General features: G+C 56.5%; 1 protein-coding gene and 1 long non-coding RNA gene across 2 annotated transcripts in view; one reads left to right on the top strand and one right to left on the bottom strand.

The window, feature by feature from the left end:
- ZAN (zonadhesin) overlaps positions 1 to 23,187 on the top strand; it is a 32,530-nt gene extending 9,343 nt beyond the window's left edge. The window contains exons 14-47 of the mRNA XM_060033167.2: positions 202 to 386; positions 2,640 to 2,781; positions 2,946 to 3,062; positions 3,563 to 3,687; positions 3,883 to 4,028; positions 4,688 to 4,831; positions 5,198 to 5,305; positions 5,427 to 5,596; positions 6,447 to 6,649; positions 7,843 to 7,984; positions 8,278 to 8,525; positions 8,732 to 8,912; positions 9,180 to 9,291; positions 9,603 to 9,697; positions 9,994 to 10,170; positions 11,306 to 11,514; positions 11,779 to 11,923; positions 12,233 to 12,477; positions 12,565 to 12,729; positions 12,872 to 12,996; positions 13,340 to 13,635; positions 16,464 to 16,675; positions 17,188 to 17,329; positions 17,668 to 17,915; positions 18,411 to 18,540; positions 18,734 to 18,908; positions 19,216 to 19,389; positions 19,664 to 19,803; positions 20,247 to 20,446; positions 20,546 to 20,684; positions 21,201 to 21,341; positions 22,767 to 22,866; positions 22,970 to 23,007; positions 23,099 to 23,187. Coding sequence (XP_059889150.2) covers positions 202 to 386; positions 2,640 to 2,781; positions 2,946 to 3,062; positions 3,563 to 3,687; positions 3,883 to 4,028; positions 4,688 to 4,831; positions 5,198 to 5,305; positions 5,427 to 5,596; positions 6,447 to 6,649; positions 7,843 to 7,984; positions 8,278 to 8,525; positions 8,732 to 8,912; positions 9,180 to 9,291; positions 9,603 to 9,697; positions 9,994 to 10,170; positions 11,306 to 11,514; positions 11,779 to 11,923; positions 12,233 to 12,477; positions 12,565 to 12,729; positions 12,872 to 12,996; positions 13,340 to 13,635; positions 16,464 to 16,675; positions 17,188 to 17,329; positions 17,668 to 17,915; positions 18,411 to 18,540; positions 18,734 to 18,908; positions 19,216 to 19,389; positions 19,664 to 19,803; positions 20,247 to 20,446; positions 20,546 to 20,684; positions 21,201 to 21,341; positions 22,767 to 22,866; positions 22,970 to 23,007; positions 23,099 to 23,139 — 5,360 coding nt within the window. The 3' untranslated portion in view covers positions 23,140 to 23,187. The remainder of the gene's footprint in view (positions 1 to 201; positions 387 to 2,639; positions 2,782 to 2,945; positions 3,063 to 3,562; positions 3,688 to 3,882; positions 4,029 to 4,687; positions 4,832 to 5,197; positions 5,306 to 5,426; positions 5,597 to 6,446; positions 6,650 to 7,842; positions 7,985 to 8,277; positions 8,526 to 8,731; positions 8,913 to 9,179; positions 9,292 to 9,602; positions 9,698 to 9,993; positions 10,171 to 11,305; positions 11,515 to 11,778; positions 11,924 to 12,232; positions 12,478 to 12,564; positions 12,730 to 12,871; positions 12,997 to 13,339; positions 13,636 to 16,463; positions 16,676 to 17,187; positions 17,330 to 17,667; positions 17,916 to 18,410; positions 18,541 to 18,733; positions 18,909 to 19,215; positions 19,390 to 19,663; positions 19,804 to 20,246; positions 20,447 to 20,545; positions 20,685 to 21,200; positions 21,342 to 22,766; positions 22,867 to 22,969; positions 23,008 to 23,098) is intronic.
- On the bottom strand, positions 13,091 to 16,405 carry LOC132438874 (uncharacterized). The gene is made up of 3 exons (XR_009522235.1): positions 16,312 to 16,405; positions 14,041 to 14,113; positions 13,091 to 13,137 (listed from the first exon to the last, which is right to left on the bottom strand). It is a non-coding gene; the product is annotated as an uncharacterized lncRNA (long non-coding RNA).
- Positions 23,188 to 24,182: the final 995 nt, after the last annotated feature.

Raw genomic sequence — 24,182 nt, 5'->3', positions numbered from 1 at the left:
CATTTCATACCGAGGACCTGGTTTCTTTTTTCTCAGCATATGTTGTTGTCAAGGTTCATCCAGATTGTAGTTTGTGTCAGGACTTCCTTCCTTTGAATGGCGGAGTAACATGGACCTCCTTCTTCAAGAAGAACGGGAGTGGGGGGTAGAGGGGAGACAGGAGGAAAGCCGGCGGCTTGACGGAGGCTGTTTTCCCCTCAGCGAGCTGCCCGCCGAATGCCCACTACGAGCGCTGCGCCTGCGCAGCATCCTGCCAGAGCCCCGCGCCCAGCTGTGGGCTCCTTTGCAAGTCCGGCTGTGTCTGCGATCCTGGCTTTCTGTTCAGCGACTCCCGCTGCATCAATGCCTCTTCCTGCAATTGCTCCTACAATGACAATTACTATAAGGTGAGACCCCAGGATGCCCAGATCCTCTGAGGGAGACTGAGAGCAGAACACCTGGGGTCCAGTGCCACCTGCTCCCCAGGTGACATGAATTTGGCTCCATGGGACATTCCCAAGGGGTCAGCTCGCCGGCAGCTGTGACACGGTGGTGGAGTCATTCATTCGGTGTGTGGTTTTTTGCCTTAACTTTATTATTTTCTTTTCTTGGCCACGCCACACGGCATGTGGGATCTTAGTTCCCTGACCAGGGATTGAACCTGTGCCCCTTGCAGTGGAAGTGCGGAGTCTTAACCACTGGACCACCAGGGAAGTCCCTCAGCTCTGTTCACACAATAAATACTTGTGAAGCACCTGCTTTGGCCCAGCCTGACACTAGGCTGTGTGGAAGATCTTGTCAGCCCGTGGCCCTGTCCTCGGTGCTCCTGGCAGCTTTGATATTTCTGTATTTCTCCGTCCTGCACTGGCAGCCATGATGCATTAGACGATAGACCAGCCAGGTGGTGCAGGGCCCTCATCTCCATCCTGAGGAAAGTCAGGGGTCCCTGAGTATACAGAGAGCCCTGGACACTGAGTGTGTTCAGGCATTTTCAGGGTAGAATGAGGCATTCCAGAACCTTCTTCCAACGGAACTTGCCAATTTTGATAGGCTAGGTCAAAGGAGAGGAGATACTGTTCTTGTCTCTCCTAATTGATGCCCATCCCCATCCCCCCGGGAGATTCTGGTGGAGCACAGGCTCTGGGCCAGCGCTGTCTAAGAGGGATGGCATGCAAACCTCACAGAGCATTTACTTGTCCTAATAGCCACATTAAAAAAAAAAAAACTACAAGGAGGGAATTCCCTGGTGGCCCAGTGGTTAGGACTCCACACTCTCACTGCTGAGGGCCCGGGTTCAATCCCTGCTTGGGGAACTAAGATCCCGCAAGCCACGAGTGAGGCCAAAAAACAAAAAAAAGAAAAAGTACAAGGAAACAGGTTAAGTTAACTCCAGTCATCTACCCGTTTTAGCCTGTAATCAATGGTTATCAATGAGATCATTTGCGTACCTTTTTTTTTTTTTTCCTACTAAGTCTTCAAACTCCAGTGTGTATTTTCCACTTACAGCCTGTGTCAGTTTGCACCGGCCACATCTCAGGAGCTCAGTGGCATGTGGCTGGTGGCCACTGTATTGGACAGAGCCGCCCAAGAGTCAGGCCAATCTGAGGTCAAATCCCCGCTCCGCCACTCGTTTGCAGAGTGACCCTGGGCGAAGTTCTTTCTTGCCTTCTTCAGATCTGTTCCCATATCTATAAAATGGGCACGACAAGATTTTCTACCTCATTAGGTTGTTGTGAAGGTGAGGTTAGATCCTGACACAGAGCAATTACTTAATAAATGCTAATCACCATTGTTAGCAATTTATGGTAAATATATGCGACCTGTGAAGCAGAAGTTCAGTCAGCTATTCATTAGCATCAGTTCCTCTTCTCAGCTCCGGCATTCTCCCCACGGGGCGTCCGAGTTTCTTGCTTGCCTCTTCGGGGGCCCCTTCCTCCTCCAGCCGTCTTGACCGGTCTCCCGGGCGTCCCTGCGTCAGTGTTGGGAGTAGCTTCAGCTGCAGCCTGGGTAGAACTATCTGTCACAACCATCAGTACCAAGCATCTCTTCCCTCTGCCCCGGGAGACACATACGAACTTATTGTATGTTCACTTATGCATTCAATAAACGTTTATTGGGTACCTTCAAACCTCTCGGCATTGGGGTAACCACGAATAGGGCATGTCCTTGCTCTCCGATTCCGGGAGGCACATAGGATGTTGGTTCGTTCTTTCATTCAGTAAGTATTTATTAAATGAGAACTCTTTGCCAGGCACTGTGCTACGTGTTGGCGCTGAGATAGTGAGTAAAGATAGACATGGTCCCTCGCAGGGGCGCTTATCAAATAATCACAAAGATGAATATAAAAGTGCAATTGTGGTAAGTCCTGGGAAGGAAAGGTACCCAGAGGTAGTCAAGGAGGTCTGGAGAGTCTTCCTGAGAAGGTAGCAACCCTTGAGCTGAACCCTGCTAGTTGCACAGGAATGGGTTAGAGAGAGGGAGAGGGACACGTTCCAGCACAGCATGTGCAAAGGGCCTGGGTTGAGCAGGAATATCTGGTAGGCAATGAGGAGAGGAGTCTGAGCAAGGTGAGGTCTGCAGGAGGAGAGGGGACTACAGCATGGGATGACAGAGTCTGCCCAGGAGCTACGGCCTCGTGACTCCGGCCCCCTTTCCCTCAGCCAGGGACGGGGTGGTTCAGCCCCAACTGCACAGAACGTTGCCGCTGCCAGCCTGGCGGTCGGACGGAGTGCCAGCCCTATAAGTGCGGGACACATACAGTGTGCCAGCTGAAGAATGGCCAGTACGGATGCCACCCCTATGGTGAGACCCTCAGGCTGTTCCCACCTGTCCACGTGGGTGTGACTCCAGGGTCCCCATCCCTCCCTCGACCAGGGGAGCCCGGGCAGGCCACTGGGTGGGTGAGGTGGGCCCTGGGGCCTGGCCTGGTGAACCAGCTTCACATGTCCCCGGTGTCCCCTCGGCAGGCACTGCCACCTGCTTCATCTACGGAGACCCTCATTACCTGACCTTCGACGGGAGGCACTTTAGCTTCATGGGCAAGTGCACCTACATCCTGGCCCAACCCTGTGGCAACTCGACGGGTAGGCCCCTGGAGATGCCCCCCGACGGCCTGGGCGTGGGGTCTGAGATTAGAAGAGCTGGGCATGGGGCGCACTGGCCGGCAGGAAAGGGCCAGAGCCGCTGGCAGGGGCAAGATGGGAGCAAGGCTGGCGGTCGAGCAAGGGATGACACGTCCATCCCCAAGCAGGACTTTGTGAGGACCAGACCATGGGGAAAATGCGGGTTAGGACTCCTCTCTGGATCCGTCGCTTCCTTGGCTGGCTTGGACTAGGGAGTGCCTGGCAGAGGAGGTCCCTGTGCCCTGGGGGGACAGATTCGTGGCACACAGCCCCACGCTGTTCTGGACGACGCCCCACTCCTGCCAGGGTCCTTCCTCCCCTCTTGAACCGTAGAGCCGCCACCTTTGTGGCCCTTTATCCTCGCAGGGCGCAGGGCCGGTTGGGGGTGGCACCCGCAGTGGGTGCTCAGAAATGCTTCTGGAATGAGCCCCTGGGCGCTCTCCGCCCCTCTCCCTGCCCAGAGCCATTCTTCAGGCTGACGGTGAAGAATGAGGAGCGAGGACAGGAGGGCGTGTCCTGCCTGAGCAAGGTCTACGTGACTCTGCCCGAAACCACCATCACCCTGCTCAAGGGCAGACACACGCTGGTGAGTCCGTTCTCCACTCAGCCCTGCAGGGCTGCCGGCCTTGGCTGTGGCCTTGTCCCGCCCATCTCCTCCAGAGCATTCCACGTGGAGCAGAAGAGGTCATTAGCGTGGCGGTGGGGATCTGGGAGTCCGCTGGGGGTCCTCCTTGACCCCCGGATCTGTCTCTCGGTCTCCTCCCTCGGCCCCGCCTTCCAGGTTGGGGATCAGCGAGTCACCCTCCCAGCCATACCTTCTAAAGGCATCTTCCTGACTCCAAGCGGGCGATCTGTGCAGCTGCAGACGGCATTCGGTCTGCGGGTGAGATGGGATGGTGACCAGCAGCTGTCTGTGAGCGTGCCCAGGTGAGGGGGCGACCCAGCGAGGCAGCTACCACTCCTCCCACCCTGCCCCTCCCTCTCCCGGGACCCTCCCATCCCCGGCCCCTGCCATCCCAGGCGCTAATTCTCAGTCGTGGGTAGGAGACACCTAGCTCAACGGACAGGCCTCCCTTTGGTTGAGGAGGGGGAGGAAATGGTTTCAGGGCAGTGTGATAGTAGCAGGATATATACACAAGGCTTTGGGAATGTTCTAGAAGGGGTTGCTAATGAGTCGTGGGAGCCTTCAGAAGAGTGGTCCCTTGACTGCAGTCTTCAAGGATGAGTAGCTCCTCAGATGGCCAAACAAGGGAAAGAAAGACTATAGAAATAGTGAACAGTCATTGCGAGGGAAAAAGTAGAATGTCTTAGGGCCAGCAAGAAGTTTGTTATGGCTGGAAGATGAAGTGTGAGCAGAAGAGGACGAGGGGAGACGTCAGGGTGGCTCGAGAGTGAGAGCTTGGGGCCCTTGCGTGCCTGGTGCCTGGCGTGGAACCCTTGTTCCGAGTCTGCACCTCTGCATCCTCCACCCGCCTCGTGCCAGTGGCCCCCGCGACTCATCTCCTCTCTGCTGTGGTCCCTCGGATGCCGGAGGCCCCTTCTCTCCACTAACGCCTCCTCCTCCCCTCCCCCCGGCCCCCCCGCAGCACCTACTCTGGCAAACTCTGCGGTTTCTGTGGCAACTATGATGGAGACAGTAGCAACGACAACCAGAAGCCGGATGGTAGACCAGCGCGAGATGAGACGGAGCTGGGTGTCAGCTGGCGGGCCTCGGAGGATGAAGACCACGAGTGAGGGCCTCCCCGCCTCTGTCTCCACCCTCCTGCTCCTTTGCCCCTTCGAGGAACCAAGAATCCCGACTGGCATCACCCCTTTTCTCCTCTGCTGCACACCCCCACGTCTGTCATTCTTCTCCCCGCTCCCATTCCCAGCAGAGTTCATTGCCACCACGTTCACCCCCAGCCCCACCATCAGTCAGTCGTCCCCAGGCGACTGTGGGCAGCCCCGCCTCTTGCTTGCCCGGCTCCAAGTTTTCCCGCCTCTTGGTGTTCAGATGTTCTCCACTAGGGGATGCCGAGAGCCGGGAGACTGTTGGGGCGGGCTGGGCGTGGAGGTGAGCCTCGGTCCTTAGGGCGTTTGGGGTGGGTCTCTTCCAGGTGCCAGGAGAACCGGGCATCTCCCCCATCTTGCGACACTGCCTTGCAGAACACTGTGTCAGGGCCAGAGTTCTGTGGACGGCTCACGGTCGCTCACGGACCTTTTGAGTATGTGCGGGGGCCCGGGGTGGGGGGACAGGAAGGGCCATGGCGGGGGGACCAGGTCCTCTGTGGCAGGAGGCGGGAAGTTCTGCCCCCTCATTCCTTCTGACCTGGCCTCTCTCCTCAGGGCCTGCCTGCCTCACCTCAGAGCCTCTTCCTTCTTCGACAACTGCGTGTTTGACATGTGTAATTTCCAGGGGCTGCAGCAGATGCTGTGTGCCCACATGTCGGCCTTGACCGAGACCTGCCAGGATGCCGGCTACGTGGTGAAGCCCTGGAGAGGACCCCAGTTCTGCCGTGAGTTGTACCAAGATGAAGGGCCCCTTCTTTCAGACGCAAACGCAGTGGAGGGCCGGCGGCATCTGAGAGTGGTGGCACAGGCTGGGCGGCGCCCTGGTGGAACCCCTTTGCCTCCACACTAGGACAGGGAAATCTGCAGAGTCAGAAACATGCACTGAGAAAATCACAGGGTCACCTGCAAACTCAGAAAGCCTTCCCAGGGTTTGCTCCCAGCTGTGGATTTTCCAGGCAACACTTTCAGCCTGCATCCAGCTTGGTTTTGTTACCTCTGATTTGGGCCCTGACGACACTTTGACCTCTTTTTGCTCTATTAAAGTCTTAATTAAAGCTCTTTGGGGGGAAAAAAAAAAAAAAGAAAGAAAGCTTTCCCAGCTACCTGAAGGTACGGGTATGCAGAGCAATGCGTATGTGTGTAAATTCACACCCAGGTCGAGGGATGCACACGTAGAATACACAGAATGTGGGTACAGTACAGACTGGTGGGGGGGATGGCGCGTCATGACGGCCCCACAGCCCCTGGGCGTGGCCCAGCCCTCTGGGGAGCCTGCTTTGGGGCCTTGATGGGACCACTTGGGTTCCCTCTGCTCCCCTGCACCCTCCACAGCAGTGCCGCTGAGGCTTCTGGGTCAGTCTGCTCCCGTGGTCCTGCCTCTTGGCGGTTCCCTGCAGGCCCCCTTCCAGGCCCGGGACGTGGAAGCTGAGCTCCTCGGTGGTTTCTCCCAGTCACTGTCTTCTTCTCGAGATGGGGCGGAAGCCTCTAGCCACCGGCCTTCTGAACTCTGGGCTGGGAGCTGCCTCTTTCCTCTTTTCCCCATCCCGCCTCACCTGTGCTCCCCGCCTCTGCCAGCGCTGGCCTGTCCACCCAACAGCCGATACACCCTGTGTGCCAAGCTGTGCCCCGACACCTGCCATTCCGAGCTCTCGGGCATGGCCTGCCAGAACCGCTGCGTGGAGGGCTGCGAGTGCGACCCGGGCTTCGTCCTCAGCGGTCTCCAGTGCGTCCCCAGGTCCGAATGTGGCTGCCTTGACCCCACGGCCGGCTACTTCAAGGTGAGCCGCTGGGGCTGGGACTCTCTCAGCCCTGCAGCCAGAAGGCACTCATCCCAGCTCTGAAGTCTACGGCCAGCTCATGGGCAAGAGAGAAAAAGCAGGGTGAGGGGGGAGGGGCAGGGGGAGGGGCGGGGGGGCGGGCTGGGATTAAGGAACTTCGGGCTTAGGTCTAATTTCCCTTTTCCTTTCTTCAGTTCTAGTACTTTTCATCCCTGCAGACCGGGATGGAGTCACAGCACAGTTATTTCCCACGCTGCCCAGCAGAGCCTGGGACCCCTAGTTCTCTCCCCTCCTATCTTCCCCGCCCATCACATCCCTGAGTCACTTTCCCGGTTTCTCATCCTCTGAAGGCCCAGGCATGTCTGCATCTCACCTGTACTCTCCCTCTCCTACTGAGGGTCCCTTTCTCTGCTGAAGGATTTCAGCTGCTACCTGGGCCCCGTCTTCACCATCTTCTCAGAGGCAGCACTTGGAGCTAGACTCTCACCCTTGAAACTTCTCTCTCTCTTCCTTTGCCCGTCCCTCACCCGAGGCCTGGGGTGACACTGATGTCCATCCCAGCCCCCTCCCACCTGGTGTCCCCTGGGCTCTCCCTGCTCGGTGCCGCATTCCAGGCTGGCCCACGGAACTCTCCTCGTCTGCGCTTTGCTCTCAGTTTCACCTTCTTTTCAGCCCTTCCCCGCTGCTCTGCCTCCCAGGCACTATGCCTGTTAGCCACTCTCACCTCCTTTGAGGCCCTGTTGAAATGCTGCTTCTTCCTCGAAGGCCTCCTGAGAAGCATCTCTAAGCTCTCGCGGCGAGTGCCGATCGCCTGTGTCAATGGCACGAAACTCTCCCTGGGTGCCCTGATTATCGTCTTTGGGTGCAGAGTGTGTTGGACCACGTGATCTATCTGTTTACATGTTGACTGCCCTCTCTGGACTGTGAGTTCTGTTAGGGCAGGGACCTCATCCATCCAGCTCATTACTGAATCCCTGACGCCTGGCACAAGGCAGATGATAACTGTCTGTTGAACTAGTGAACAAACAAACAGTGGAATGACTGAACGAGTGAGCGGATGCCAGGGTTTTGCAACCAAGCCTGGAGCTTTGGGATGACACGAATGCCTTCCTGGTGAGCAGGCCGGTGATCTGAATAGCAGTGCTAATCGATCAGGGGATAACTTATTTCCCTTCCTTCGGTCCGTCCGCCAGGTAGGGGAGCGGTGGCTCAAGCCAGGCTGCAGACAGCTCTGCATCTGCGAGGGCAGCAACAGAACTCGCTGTGAGCAGTGGAGGTGCCAGGCCCAGGAGGTGTGTGGTCGGCAGGATGGCATCTATGGCTGCCACGCTCAAGGTGAGCAGTCGAAAGAAGGTGCTCATGGGGGCTGCCCATGTGGCCTCGAGCAAAGGCATGGTCCTGTCCTAACGCAGAGAGCTGGAGCATAACCAGGGGGCTGGAAGGCAATTGCCCAGAGCCAAAGCCGCGTCTTCAAGGACCCAGAGAGTGAGGCTGGGGCGGTCCCTGACCTTGACCTCTCCAAGTCACACCAACCACCCCGTTGAGCCGTGGGTACCATTCCAATGTGGACTCGCCAAGATGGCAGCTCATGGTCAGTGCCTCTCTGAACGCCATCTCCTCCTGCCCAGGGTCCGCTACCTGCACTGTCTCGGGGGACCCCCATTACCTGACATTCGACGGAGCCCTGCACCACTTCATGGGCACCTGCACCTACACCCTGACCCAGCCTTGTTGGTTGAGGTCCCCAGAAAATTACTTCGTCGTGAGCGCCACCAACGAGTTCCGCGGCGGAAACTTGGAGGCCTCCTATGTCAAAACCGTCCAAGTGCAGGTCTTCAACCTCAGAATCTCCATGATCAAAGGCCGCAAGGTCATGGTGCGTGCCTGCGCCGGCCTCCCCGGCCCCACCCCCAGCCCACGCTGCATCTCTTCTCCGCGTCTCCTTGCCTGCAGGCCCTGTCTGGCAGACGCAGCCCCAGTTTCTGAGACACCCCCGCCACCCCCTCCTGCTCCCTGGTCTTGGCCTCGTTGTTGTCCTTGTCCCAGGCGCCTTTCCCTACAGTGTCCTCCCTGCCTCTGTAGCTGGATGGTCGCCGGGTGGCCCTGCCCGTGTGGCCTGCACAAGGCCGGGTGAATGTGAGGTCCAGTGGCTCCTTTATCCTCCTCTACACGGACTTCGGGCTTCAAGTTCGCTATGATGGGAACCACCTGGTGGAAGTGACCGTGCCCTCCTCCTACGCTGGCCGGCTCTGCGGGTTGTGCGGTGAGTTCCTAGGGCACCAGCAGGTGAGGCCGGGGTCATGGGCTGGAGCCTGTCCCGGTCCTGCTTATCCACACATCTGATTAGGCGTCCTTGGTGCTTGTCGACCTCTTACTTGGTTGAAGGTGTCGTGCGCTAGGGTAGGCATGAAGGGAAGCTGAAGATGAAGGAAGAGAAAGGGCTCATCTTGGTTGGTTGCATGAAGAGGGAGGGATGCTTCTTGGTCCCGGGGCTGAGTTCAAGGCCTCTGCTGACTGTTCCGTCCTGCAGGGAACTTCAACAACAACAGCCTAGATGACAATCTGCAGCCTGATAAAAGGCCTGCGGTCAGCTCTGTGAAGCTGGGGGCCTCCTGGAAGCTAAATGAGTTGTCTGAACCTGGGTGAGCCGGAACGGGGGCGGGGTGGGGCGGAGCCGGACCAGGGGCGCAGGCTTGGCGGGCAGCCTGGAGGTGTTCCCTGTGCATCCCCAGTCTTTCCTGGAGCTGATGACTGATCTGTCTCTTGGGAAGTCCACCCTGAGATCTAACCTTGTGCTTTCCTGCTGCATCTGCTGACCTTACTACTTGAGGCCATCACTGTTCTCCTCTCCCGTCCTTACTCCCCTCCCTGTTTCCCTCTCCACTTTTGCTCTGGCTTTTGGAAAGCTTCCTCCAATCCTAAACTCCTGTCCTTTCCCCTCCTCCTCTGTCAGCTGCTTTGCTGCGGGTGGCGGGCCCCCCAGGTGCCTGGGGAAGAAAGTGACGGAGGCCTGGAATAAGAACTGTGATATCTTAATGAACCCTCAGGGTAAGCCACGCAGGGGGCCCCTTTTTGCTCCCCGGGGGCAGGAGACAGAGGAGGGGCACTGAGCAGGGAGGGAGGAAGGGTGAGACAGGAAGTAGTGGCCCTCAAGAGGCAGGCAGAGGGAATGCAGAGGCAGTGGTCACCTGGGAACGCTGACGGATCTGTGGCGTTTTTTGCATCTCAGGCAGTAGGTTCTCAATAATTACGGGTTCTGATGGAAATGGATGTTGAATTTGCCCCAGAGCAGCCGCGTGGTTCTGCTCCCTCCCCAAGCTTAGTCTCACCTACGTTTCATCCAGGACCCTTCTCCCAGTGCCACGGGGTGGTGGCCCCGCACTCCAGCTTCACCAGTTGCGTGTACGGCCAGTGTGGGACCAAGGGCGACACCTCGACCCTGTGCCGCTCCCTGCAGGCCTACGCGTCCCTGTGCGCCCGCGCAGGCCAGGCCCTCGCCTGGCGGAACACCACCTTCTGCCGTGAGTGACCTGACAGCCAGGGGGAGTCCCGAGAGCCCTGCCCTCTCTCCCTCTCCCTAAACTCTGCTCCTTCACTCTTCCCTTCGCAGCCCGGCCCCCAGGCCCCACGTGGGACCCTCCTCTGTTCCCGTCTCCCCGGTCTCTCGGAGCCCAGCCCCCAGCCTCTACTTGTCTCCCTCTTCTGGGAGCCTCCCTCCGATTCTCACTTCACCAGAAAGTTCTGACCTCCCAGGAATTCCCTGGTGGTCCAGTGGTTAGGACTCCGCGCGTCCGCCGCAGGGGGCACCGTTTCGATCCCTGGTTCAGATCCCACATGCCATGGGGCGTGGCCCCAAAAAAAGTTCTGATCTCATTTGGTTACTGCCTCCTTCCCTTCTTCCCTAGGCCAGCTCTGTGACCTTTCTTCTTTCCCAGAAACGCTTTTTTTTTTAATTGTAGTAAAACATACAGAACATAAAAATGACCATTGTGACCATTTTTAAGTGTCCGGCGGCATTGAGCGCACTCACCTCATTGTGCGACCATCACCACCATCGCCCCCAGAACTTTTTCATCTTCCCAAACTGAAACTCTGTCCGCATTAAACACTGTGAGTCCCCGTCCCCTCCCCCAGCCCCTGGCAACCACCATCTACTCTCTGTCTTTGTGAATTCGAAGACTCTAGGGACCTCGTCTAAGTGGAATCACACGGTATTCATCTCTTTGTGACTCGCTTATTTCACTTAGCGTTATATTCCCAGGGTTCACCATGTCGTAGCGAGTACCAGAGTTTCCTTCTTTTTAAGGCTGAACCATATTCCGTTGTCTGATTGGACCCCATTTTGTTTATCCATTCGTCTGATGGACGTTCCCAGGAACTCTTTTTTTTTTTTAAGAGTTTTTTGATATGGACCATTTTTAAAGTCTTTATTGAATTTGTTACAGTATTGTTTCTGTTTTATGTTTTTGATTTTTTTGGACTCGAGGCATGTGGGATCTTAGCTCCCCAACCAGGGATGAAACCCGTACCTCCTGCAGTGGAAGGCCAAGTCTTAACCACTGGACCACCAGGGAAGTCCCTCCCAGGAACTCTTGATGCCCCAAGGTCAGAGAGCTGGAAGTCACTCTTCCTTCCTAAACACCGATTTCTTCTTAGCTCTGAACTGCCCACTGGGCAGCAGCTACAGCACCTGTGCCAACCCCTGCCCGGCCACCTGCCTCAGCCTGAGCGCTCCATCATACTGCCCGTCCTCGCTGCCCTGTGCCGAGGGCTGCGAGTGCCAGAAAGGCCACATCCTGAGTGGGACCTCCTGTGTGCCCCTCAGCCAGTGTGGCTGTACCAGCCAGAGGGGCTCCTACCACCCGGTGAGAGGCCAGACCACAGGGGGTGCCCTGCCCTTCCCAGCTCCCCGAGTTTGGGGGCCAGAGGGCTCAGAGCCTGAAAAGGGGCAGGGTGGGCCAGTGCTGGGGGCTGAGGGGCAAATCAGAAGCCAAGAGCCTGAGGAAGGCTAGCGATGGAGGCGGGCAGCCAAGGGCAGCGAGCCTCATGTGGGCCCTGGGGTGCGGGTGGCTCCGACCACCTCTGGCTTCCAAGTTTCTATCGGCTCCACTGATGCCTGCGCCCCACAGGTCGGGGAGAGCTGGTACACGGACACCACCTGCTCCAGGCTCTGCACCTGCTCCGCTCACAACAACATCTCCTGCCTCCAGACCGCCTGCGAGCCTGGCCAGATGTGCGGGTCCCGGGATGGGCTGATACGGTGCCGGGCGGCAGGTAGGCCTCCACTGAGTGTGGAGGAGGACCTTCAGCCACCAAGGCCAACGCTCCCCAACTCCCCCTCTATCAAGAAGGGCTCCTTGGGGTTCACTCACGGTTCCCCGTGGCAGCTGTGGACTTAGACGGGATAGTAGAAGTCTCTCCCTGGCCGAATGACACCTGCCCCACCTCCTCGTGTCTTGACTCTCTTCTTTGTCTCCTTCCCTTCTGAGGCTCCCTCTCCTCCCATCCTTTCCTTGAGGCAGGGGAGAAGGCCTGTTCTCGCTAGAGGCTGGACCACTCCTCAGCCACCTGTCTGCCCTCCAGGGATGGGAGAGTGCCACCTCCGCAACGCGTCCCACTACGCAAGCTTCGATGGCAGTTACCATGCGGTCAGGGGCACCTGCACTTACGTCTTGGTGAAAATATGCCACTCCACCGTGGACCTGCCTTTCTTCAAGATCAGTGGCAAGAATGGGAAGCGGAAAGACCAGCCCCACACTTTCTACCTCCGCCAGGTCCACGTGGACATCTTCAATACCCTGGTCACCCTGAAGAAGGACCAAGTGCTGGTGAGCGAGGCCGGCGGGGAGGACATGGGCTCTGGGGACGGGGCTCTGGTCCTTCTTCCTGCTCACGGGTCCTGCCCTCCTCTGTAGATCAATGGCACACGGGTCACCCTCCCGGCGACCACCCAGATCCGGGGAGTCAAAGTCATTTCCAGGGACGGCTACACCGTGCTCACCATCAACATTGGAGTGCAAGTCAAGTTTGACGGCAATGGTTTCCTAGAGGTCGAAATCCCCAAAGCCTATTATGAAAAGGTGAGGAAAACACCTGGGTCTCTTCGTAGGGGGAGTCAGCCTGCAGGGAGGGGGGCGCCTTTCTCTTAAAGGGGATGCCGACAAAAAATGCCCTCTGCCATCCCTGGCACTGAAGATCTTTGGATCCCCTCTGCCCACACAGACCTGCGGCATGTGCGGGAACTTCAACGGCGAGGAAGAAGACGAACTATTGATGCCTAATGACGAACTAGCCCTGGATGACGTCATGTATGTGGACAGTTGGCAAGACGAGGAGATCGACCCAAAGTAATTGTCCCCGAAGAACCTCTGCCTTTGCATAGGAACACGAGTTGGGATTCTAGACCGTATGGCCCACCTGGATGGGAAGACCAGAGTGGTCCTTTGTGCGTGTAACTTGACAGGCAATGGCGTCTGGGTCCCAGGAACCTATATGGGGAAACGAGAAAGTCTTCCTGTCTTGGCTTCGAAACGTGGGAGGAGACCGAGGCCACATGGAAGGCTGGCCAGAGCTCAGGCCAGCTTCCCGGTGAAGACAGGAGGCGTCTTCAGGGTGTGGTTTGGGAGCGCCAAGTCATTATCATAGATGAGGCAGTGGCTGTCCCTATGATGACGCCCTTTCCCTTCCCAGTTGCCAAGAAGATGACAAGAAGACTGAAGCAGAACCTCAGGAGAAGCCAAACACGAACTGCCGGGCAGCTGACCTGGCAAGAGCCCGGGAGCAATGCCAGGCGGCTTTCCAGGCTCCAGCCTGGGCGAAGTGTGCCACCCGCGTGATTCCCAGTCCCTTCCTGTTCAGATGTACCCACAGCCTCTGTGAGTCTGGAGGCCTCAACCATGCTCTCTGCCAGTCTCTACAAGCCTTCGGGGCCGCCTGCCAGGCCCAGGGGATCAAGCCTCCGATCTGGAGAAACAGCAGCTTCTGCCGTGAGTGTGTCCTCGGGCCGCCCCCAAACTGCTCCCAAACCCTCTTTCCGTCTGTGTATCTCCGAAAGCGCCCCCATTCTCCATTTCAGTTGTTCCCGACCTATTTCTGACCTCATTTTCTCTGATGTGGACCATTTACGGCAAGCTCTTAGCTAGTGCCCCACACCACCAGGACCGCACGGGCTGCTTGTCAGCAGCTCCTTTCCAAAAGAAATGTGATCGTGTTAGGCCCCTGCACGGCTGTTGCCTGCAAGTCCAAGCTCCTCTCTGAGATGTCTGAGAGATCCTGCAAGCTGTGCCCCTCCCCCACGCCCCTTTCCTGTGCGCCAGCATCACCTGCATCAAACCATCCCATTCTCCACACAGGCCTCGCTTTCCCACACCCCTCCCTGCCTTTATACATACCATGCCCTGCACCCGAAAGGTTCTTTCTTCTCCCCTCCTGGCAGACTCTGAGGCATCCTCCTCTAGCTCTTTCCTTTAAAAAATTTTTTAAAAAATTATTATTCACATACCATATTCTTCTACCCTTTAAAAGGATACAGTTTACTGATTTTCAGGATCTTCACAAAGTTGTACAACCAGCACCACTATCTAATTCCAGAACCTTTTATTTTTATTTATTTATTTAGGCTGCGCCGGGTCTTAGTTGCGGCATGCGTGTGGGTTCTAGTTCCCTGACCAGGGATTGAACCCCGGGCCCCCTGCTTTGGGAGCGCAGAGTCTTACCCACTGCACCACCAGGGAAGTCCCCAAGAACATTTTAAATTTTAAAACAGTGATTACGGTGTTTTTCCTATGTGATGCATTCCTATGGTTCAAAAACTTTGAAAGTATTAAAAGGTCCCCAGTGAAAAGTCTCCCTCTCGCCTGACCCCAGGGGCCCTGGTCCCAGCCTGCTCTTTTCAGCGTCTGAGTATTTTTCCAAAAGTCTTTTATTTCTGCACATACAGACAAATGCAAATTTATTTTCTGTATTTTCTTACAAACAGCAGACGGGACACAGTAGTTTGCACTTTATTTTTTTTCACTTGACAAACTAGCTTGGCGGTCCTTCCCCGTCAGATATGTAAAGAGTATCCTCATTCTCTTTTGCAGCTACGTCATAATTCATTTATCATAATTTATTTAACTAGTCTTCTAGCGATGGACTTTCTAGTTGTTTCCAGTCTTTGGCTATTGCAAACAGTGCTGCAAGGATAACCTCATGCAGATACAATTCTCTACGTGTGTGTCTCTTATCTGTGGGATAAATTTGTAGACCTGGAATTGTTGGATCAAGGATTGTGTGGATTTGTGCTTTTGAGAGATGTTGCCAAATGGCCTTCCATAGGGGTTGAGGAATTTACATTCCCACCAGCAACATACGAGAGTGCCCATTTCCCCACAGACTGGCCAACACACAGCATTATCGTGCTTTTGGATTTTTGCCTATCTGATATGTGAAAGATAAAAAGAGCCTTAATTTGTATTTTTCCTATTATGAGTGAAGTTGTGCATTCTTTCCTATGTTCGGGAGCAATGTGGATTTCCCTTTCTGTGATTTCTTCGTACCCATTCACCATTTTTTCCACTGGTTTGTTGGTCTTTGTTGAAATGTTTTATAGATGTCCTTTGTCTGCTGCGGAGAGTAGCCCTTCATTAGTGCCATGAGTTACAAAAATTTTGTCCAGGTCTCTTTTTTTCATCTTTCACTCTTTTTTACCATGCAGGAAAAAAAAAAAAAAAATATATATATATATATATATATATATATATATATATATATATATATGTGTGTGTATTTGTGAGGTCAAATATAATAATCTTTGTTTTATGGCTTCTGCAGTTTGAGCCTTAGTTACAAACGGCTTCCCCACTCTGAAGTTAAAAAAGAATTTGCCTGTGTTTTGCTCTAGTATTTGTATTGTTTCTTTTTTTTTTTATATTTAAATGTTTGATCCATGGGGATTTACCCTGGTGTGTAGGATGAGAACTGAATCAACTTTGTGTTTATTTTTTCTCAGTATTATTAAATGACCATTCTCTCTTTTTCCACTGACTCAGATGCCATGATTTATATTAAATTCCCACACGTATTTGGATCCCTCTCTGGGCCTTTTTCTCCGCTTCCACTACTCCATTTATCTTCATTTACCAGCAGCACAATGTTGTGGTCATTGAGAGTTTAGATAGTGTTTAGATTTCTGGTAAGGATATACACTACCTACTGCTGGTTTTTTTTTTTCCCAGTTTTTTTTGGTTTGTTTTAGAATTTTCCCAGCTTTTCTGCTTTGTTTAGATCCTCATTTCCACATTAATATCATCTTGTCCTATTAAAAAACAAAACAAAATCCTGTTGGTGTATTTTGGGGGTATCGTATTAAATGTATAATTAGGGAGGGACTTCCCTGGCAGTCCAGTGGTTAGGATTCTGCGCTTCCATGGGGGGCACAAGTTCGATCCCTGGTCGGGGAACTAAGATCCCACATGGCGCGTGGCGCGGCCAAAAAACTAAATAATAATTAAATTAACTTAGGGAAGACTGACATCTTCCCATCTGTGAACAGTTCCATTTGTTTGCAACTACTTCTACTTAAAGGGCTTTATTTAGCTCCTCCAGCACAGTGGATACCTCCCTGCCCTGTGCTCCTGTCACACCTCGTACACACACACGCCAGTCACATGCTTACTGACCAGATGCACCAGGGTCGCACTGCTGCGGCTGCGGGCTGACCCCGGATTCCCACGCTGAGCGGGGAGAACCAGTTCTTGCTCTCTTCTGTCCTCGGAGCCAGCACACAGCCCACGCTCAGTCAATGTTCCCCCCCCCCCGCCCCCGCCTCCAGCTCTGGACTGCTCCGCCCACAGCGTCTACACCACCTGCGTTCCCTCCTGCCCTCCTTCCTGCTGGGACCCGGAAGGCCAGTGCAAAGGCTCCAGAGTGCCCTCCACCTGCGAGGAGGGCTGTGACTGTGAGCCCGGCTACGTGCTCAGTGGACAGCAGTGTGTGCCCAGGAGCCAGTGCAGCTGCAGGGACGCCCAGGGCAACTCCCTCCCTGTGAGTGGGGCCAGGAAGTAGGGGTGGGGGTAACATACCTTCGGGATGCCATGTTCTCCTTTCCCGTGCCTCTCTAGGCCTGGGCCACCCACGCCTCCACCGCTGGCCCTGGGTGTGAAGGCTGGTGATGGGGCAGGGTGGCCTCCTGGGTGGGCTAGAGGGTGTGTGGTTTGGGTTTGGGGACTGAGAAATGCAAACCACAGGGATGCAGCCGGTAGGGTGGCTTTGATTTGAATCCTGATGGTACCACTCACGAGTCAGGGGACCTCTGTGACCTCAGTTTCCTCATCTGTAAGATGGGTTCAGCAGTACCTCCTGAGCAGCCTGTGTGAGACACACCCAGCACAACGCCTCTAGGGGGCGCTACAGGTCCATAAGGGTGCAGATGGCGCGGGGACTGCCTCTGGCCCGTGCCCAGTGAGCCATCAGACTGTAGGCTTAGGCTGAAGTCGTCGAGGAAAGGGAGCTGGCCCTTCGCTTCTCACTCCCCGTTCTTCCTGCGGCGTCTGCAGGCGGGTAAGTCCTGGTTCTCCGGAGGCTGCTCCAAGAGGTGTGCCTGCAGAGCGGGCGTCATTCAGTGCGGGCCCTTCGCCTGCCCCTCGGGCTCCCAGTGCCAGCCCAACAAGGACGGCAAAGACTACTGCGCACCCGAGAGTAAGGGGGCCCTCGGGGAGGTGGAGCCAGAGGGGCCTGGGCTGGGGGCTCTGGAGAGGGAGGGACCCGGCGCGGGCAGGAGTGGGCCTAGGCTCTCAGGCTCTTACCAGCTCCCTGGTCGCCTACATGATCCTCTCTGGGATCTGCTATCTTCAGGGCAAAAAGAGGGAACCAGACAAGGAGATCCTCTCAAGCTGGGAGAGGGAGAAAGTGGACGATCAAGTCCACGGGGAGCCCAGGGCTAAGAGGGAAGGTGACAGGAGGCCCCAGGCAGGTGAGGGGCTCTGGGGCAGTTACATCACTCAGGGTGCCTTCTCAGCGTTGGCCCTTCTTTTCAGAGTCGGAGCAATGCACAATTTATGGGGACCCCACTTACCGCACATTTGATGGCTTCAGCTACCGCTTCCAGGGCCGCATGACCTACTTTCTGATCAAGACCTTGGACGTGCTCCCTGATGGGGTGGAGCCCTTGGTCGTGGAGGGACGCAACAAGGTGTTTCCGTCCTTCAACCCCATCTTCCTGCACGAAATCATCGTGACGGTCTACGGCTACACAGTCCAGCTCCAGACGGAACTGGGACTTGTAGTAAGAGCCAGGCCAGGCCGGGAGGGTCTGGGGAGGCAGGTCGGGCCATGGGAGGCCACCTGGAGCAGGTGAAGCCAGGACTCTGTGTTCCCTGGGAAGGTCCCAGCAGAGGCTGCCTAGTTTTGGAAATCAGAATCAGTGCCACACTCACCTCCTTGTGGGGGGGAGGGCAGAGGAGGGCAGTGGGATTACACACAAGGTGGGAGAGAGGCAGGGGAGAGAGAGAAGGGAAACTCATGCAGTGTGAGGGTGGAGCTGTGCTGAAGTACCAGGGCACCCACCTGCCAGTTTCTTTGCAAGGAAGGGGCTGAGGCTGCAACAGGAGCAGACCTCAGGGAGGCCTTTGCCACTCGGGGTAGCAAAGCTTCCTGCGGTATCTTGTTCCCCGGGATGACGGCACCGAGCGGTACCAAGATGTGCAGAGAGACAGAGGCCAAAGCGGCAGAGGGTCACCTTGATTCAGGCCTCCGTGCGGCTCCTGTCTGCCTTCTCCAGGTCAACGGTCAGAAGGTGACCATCCCCTACGAGCCCAACGACCAGCTGCGGGTCACCATGCGAGGCCACCGCCTGTATCTGATCACAGACTTTGAGCTGGTCATCAGCTTCAATGGAAAGAACAACGCAGGTACCTGAGCGTGGGGACCGGAGGGCCGCAGGGACATTCCAAGGATGGGGGTAGGGAAAACCACGTCTTGGGCCGAACATAGTGAAAGGACCTCTGCCTGGGAGTGGGGCCCCCGAGCTCCAGGGGAGGACCCAGGAGGGGTGGGAAGTGACGAGGTGGGGAGTTTCGATGCTGGGACCCCTTCCTCCTGCAGTGATCTCCCTGCCCATCACGTACCGAAGGCTTGTGCGCGGCCTGTGCGGCAACTACGACCAGAACAAGAGGAATGATTTTATGCTGCCCGACGGTGCCCTCACCCAGAACCTCCTTGTCTTTGGCAACAGTTGGGAGGTGAAGAAGACCAAGGGAGGCCTCCCCCGCTTCTCAAGGTGAAAGGCCTGGGGCTCTGAGCAGGGAGGCCCAGCCTGGGCTGGAGGGGCGATGAGCGACACCGTAGTATCTGTTTACACCCTGCTCACCCCCATATCCTCAGCAGAGGAGGAACCCCGAGGTCAAGGGCTCAGACTGGCCTGATTCTCCTAATCCCATCGTTTCTTTCCCCTCCCACTGACTGTGGGGCACCTGCCCTGTGGATCCCGGTCCGTGCCCGAGCCCTCCCCTCCCCTCCCCCCCCAGTTCTTCCTAAGTTCACAGCCATGGTGGGCCTCACCTGGCCCTTCACTATCTCTGCCCCAGGGAGGTACAAGAGGAGGAAGTGAAAGAAGAGGAGGCGTCAGGCTTTCATGTGTCAGAATGCAGCCCGGAGCAGCTGGAGCTCATGGAGCACACACGGGCGTGTAGCGTGCTGGTGGACCCCCAGGGCCCCTTCGCTGCCTGCCACGAGCCTGTGGCCCCGGAACCCTTCCTGGAGTGAGTCGGGGACCCAGGCCACGTGGGAATGGCCTTTCTCCAGGTCCTGGGGCCTGTTCTCTGATCGGCTCTCTGTTGGGCACAGTTCTCTCTGTGGCCTTGGTACTTGTCTCACACACACACACACACACACGCACGCACGCGCACACACACACACACACACACATGCACACACGCACACTGCCTGGTGGGCTTCCAGGGCCTCTTCTGTGGGGCCAGGTCTCCTTGCCTCCCCCTCTCTGACAGCACCCAACTGTCCCTGCCATCCCCCCAGGCACTGTGTGTCTGATCTGTGTGCCGCCCGGGACCCCAAAGAGCAGGACGAGCGGCGTTGCCAGGTCCTCAGCGGGTACGCCATCATCTGCCAGGAGGTGGGCGCCAACCCAGTCAGCTGGCGGAACCACACCCACTGCGGTGAGGCCCTGACCTTCCCCAGCCGCGGGCTCCTGGCCTCCTCCCCTGCCCCCGGCCATTTCCGCCCTCTGCTCCGCTCTGAGCCCCCACCGGTACCCGCACCTTGGCTTCCTGCCTTGCTTCCCCCAGCCCTGAACTTTCCCCTTGTCAACGCCCTCCCGAACTAACTCCTTCTGTGCCCTCACCCGAAGCCTCAGCCCCGTCACCCCGTCACCCTGTCACCCCATCACCCCGTCCTGCTCCTTCTCGCCGGTGCCCATCCTCGCTCCACCTCATGCGCTGGTGTCACAGACAAAAAGACACGTAAAGCTGGTCCACTCTTCTGGCTCCCCTGCCTCTACCAAGCTCTGTGCTCTGTTGGGTGACCTCGTTGCCCACACGTGGGGGGCCAGCCCCAGCGCAGCCACCTTCTGACTATGACTCTGTCCCCTCTGTCCCCTCAGCCTTGCCGTGTCCAGCCAATACCGTCTATCAGAGCTGCATGACACCCTGCCCAGCCTCCTGTGCCACCCTGGCAGCTCCCAGGGACTGCAAGGGCCCCTGCGTGGAGGGCTGTGCCAGCCGCCCAGGCTACATCTACAGCGGCGCCCAGAGCCTCCCCCTGGCCCACTGCGGCTGCACCAACAATGGCATCTACTACCAGGTCCGGGCTGGAAGTGGGAGGCCTCGGGAGAGCAGACAAGGAGAGCCAGACTCTGGAGGTGAACCAGAACCCCACCTCCCGCCCCTTCTCCCTCTCCAGCAGGGTGACGGCTTCGTGACCGAGGATTGCTCCCAGCGCTGCACCTGTGCCAGCTCGGGGGTCCTGCTGTGTGAGCCCCTCAGATGCAGCCCTGGGGAGATCTGCACCCTGGGGAACCTCACTCGTGGCTGCTTCCGAGGTGAGCCTGGACCGGCCCTTGACAGCGGGCTAGGGGTGGGGGTGGGGGTGAGGGTGGAGGTGTCCCTGGACCGAGGAGCATCCCTCCCAGTCCTGTGCCTGGGACTCCATCTCATCAGTGTCAGGAAGTTCGTGCCATGCGATCCCACTCTGTCTTCCTCGGGAGGGGCAAAGGCACAGGCCCTGCCTTCTCTGAGCCTCTGCTCTCTGCCGGGCACCGTGCTGGGCCATTTGCCCAGCGTTAGCTTCCCGGGATCTCCTTTAGTCCTTACTCACCACCTGGGGGTAAGCACAGCATCCCCACTTTATAGGTAAAGAAAATGGAGTTCAGAGAGGGTGAGCAGTTTCCCCAGAGCTCGGGGAGTGTAGAGCCAGGACTGGAAACCCGGCCAGCGGACCTGGCGAGTCTCTGTCAGCTGCTGCTTTCTTCCCTGGCGTCCCAGCCCCCAGGCCCCTCTCCCTGGCTGTGGAGAAGCCCCTCTCAGAACCCCCCTCCCAACCCCTTCCAACCTTGCAGACAGCCCGTGCCTACAGAACCCCTGTCAGAATGATGGTCGCTGCCAGGAGCAGGGAACCCACTTCACCTGTGAGTGTGAGCTTGGTTACGGGGGACACCTCTGCACGGAGCCTCGGGATGTGCCACCCCCCAAAAAGCCAGGCAAGAACTTCATCCCAGCCTGTATCCTCACAGCCTGTATCCCAGCCTGTATCCTTCATCCCAGCCTGTATCCTCACAGCCTGTATCCCAGCCTGTATCCTTCATCCCAGCCTGTATCCTCACAGCCTGTATCCCAGCCTGTATCCTTCATCCCAGCCTGTATCCTCACAGCCTGTATCCCAGCCTGTATCCTTCATCCCAGGCTGTATCCTCACAGCCTGTATCCAAGCCCGTATCCTTCATCCCAGCCTGTATCCTCACAGCCTGTATCCCAGCCCGTATCCTTCATCCCAGCCTGTATCCTCACAGCCTGTATCCCAGCCTGTATCCTTCATCCCAGCCTGTATCCTCACAGCCTGTATCCCAGCCTGTATCCTTCATCCCAGGCTGTATCCTCACAGCCTGTATCCAAGCCCGTATCCTTCATCCCAGCCTGTATCCTCACAGCCTGTATCCCAGCCCGTATCCTTCATCCCAGGCTGTATCCTCACAGCCTGTATATCCCAGCCCGTATCCTTCATCCCAGGCTGTATCCTCACAGCCTGTATATCCCAGCCCGTATCCTTCATCCCAGGCTGTATCCTCACAGCCTGTATCCTCACAGCCCCTTCCCCACAAACAATGGCCGCAGAATTATCCCATATAATATAGTATTACCCTATAATATCTATTATAGATGTATAATAGATAGTATAGTATCAATGTGGTATATTACTATATGAAATGTAATAATATTATAATATGATCCCTACAGATTAGCCGGGTCAGTGTCCTTCAAGGATCTCAGAGTCCCTTTGCCCATCTCCTACCCACACACTCTGGAATCTTCTGTCTGATCCTGAGCTCCCCACTTCTGAGCTCTGTATGCCTCACCCTGCTGTTATTCCCCTCCCTTGTGTCCCTCTGAGCCTCCAGTACCTTTTATTGGTATTCTCCATCCCAAACAGTAATTCCTGTGAGCCTCTGGGCCAGCGGTTCTCCAACTTTATCCTCGTGCCTAAGATCGGGGTGGAGCAGGGCTGTCTTGTTTACCTTGTTCATTCCGGGACTCATCCCCAGAGATTTGCATTCAGTAGGTCTGGAGGGGGCCCCAGAGATCTGCATTTTTCACAAGCTCCCAGGTGACCGATGGAAGTGATGCCTGGGCTACTCTTTGAGAAGCACGGACTGACATAATACCCTGGACTCTAGCGGACCAACTGGATAAACATCCCCTTAGAAGGTTCATGGGAGTTGTGTGTCCAGAAGCAGGAGGGCAGCACCAAGGCCTTGAAACCCCTGGGAGCAGCAGCCTCCTTGAGGGAGAAACAGCCACCAGGGATGTAGGGGATGCAATCCCTCCAGGGTGGCAGCCGAGGACTGAAAGGGAGTGTCTCTGCCACCTCTTCCTATCCCACATCCCTATTTCTCTTCCCCATGTCCCAGAAGCCTCCAACTTTGCGGTCATCCTGTTGGGATTGCTGGTGACTGTGCTGGCCATAGTGTCAGCAGTGACCAGAGAATGCATTTCCAGGAAGAGGAGGGGGTGAGTTTCAGGAAAGGGGAAGAGGAGGGGCGGCTGGTAGGGGAGCAAACACGGGGAGCGGGCGCCGACCTTCAAGCTGGTGTCTGTTCCCCACGCCCTCTAGGGAGAAAATGCAGGGCCAGGCCAGAGACGAGCTGCCAGGTACCGGCGAGCACCAGCCCCACCGTCCACAGCTTTGGCTCCGGGAAGTCGGGTCTGCTTCTAATACAAGGTTTTCTCACTTTCTCCTCAGATTTTGCTCCAGACCATGCCTTCAAAGTCGCTCAGTTTTGAGTTGTCCACAGAAGAAGGAGACATAAAATTATTTATTTTTGAGACGTGAATTTGTACATGATTCTGGTGGAGAAAGGCTCTGTGAGGGGGGTCTTGAGGGGAGAAGTAGGAGGGAGACGGGGTGTGAGGGTCTAGGGCTGGGGGCTCCACAGAGCGTCCAGAGGGGAGGGGAACAGAGGTCTGCGGAGGTGAGGGGCTGTCTGTCCCTTAGACAAAGCCACGTGAGGGTGGACCACCCGCCCTCTGCTTCAGGGATACAGGAGAAAAGACTTCACGCCAGGAATCCTTGTTCTTGGCGGACTTGGCCTCAGAGCTCCCCACCGGCAGGTAGTGAAAGGTAATCCTGAGGTTTTCCATTTCTAACGATGCGACTAAGGCGCTGGGCAGAGGCTAAGGACTGGGGATGTGGCTTTTTCCAAAGGGTGAACCGGCCGGCCTGTGACCAAAAGGGCCTTGGGGTTCCTATGGTAACTGAGGGTGGAGTCTGAGGGCCGGCTTGGGAGGAGTTTGGAGCTCCATCCTATTAGGAGTGAGCAGCTCACCTCGGCCAAAGGCCAAAGTGCAAACATTCCCACCCTGACCCCTGTGGCTCGTGCCTCTCACCAGGCAGGTCCTGGGGGAAGGGGTGGGACATCCTGCTTGGGCTCCAAGAAAAAGAAGGTTGTCAACGGGGGTGCTCAGGATGTGGGACCCCCAAGGACAGGGGATGCCAAAACAGGCAGGACCCTGGGTTCTAGAAAGGAATCCTTATTCTGTGCTTGTCCTCCAAATGACCCCAGAAGCCACCTTCATGTAAGGAAGCAGGACCCAAGCTGGCTGGGGAACGGGCTCCAAGGGAGGGGTGCCCCTGGCCAGGCCACCCAGCCCCTTAGCTGGGGGGAGCAGCTCACACTCTGGAGCTTGTGACAGGAAGGCTCAGGCATTCTGGAACTGGACTGGCCGTGCTTTAACCTGGGCATCACGGGGCTCCCGGCGGCATGCCTGCCCGCACTGAGCTCCCTTCTCCTGCTCTTTGATCCTCTGCCTCTCTGTTCTTCATCTAT

The sequence above is a fragment of the Delphinus delphis genome, chromosome 15 (genome assembly GCF_949987515.2).
Source record: "Delphinus delphis chromosome 15, mDelDel1.2, whole genome shotgun sequence".
Taxonomy (NCBI): Eukaryota; Metazoa; Chordata; class Mammalia; order Artiodactyla; family Delphinidae; genus Delphinus; species Delphinus delphis.
This window is presented reverse-complemented; position numbering and strand designations above follow the sequence as displayed.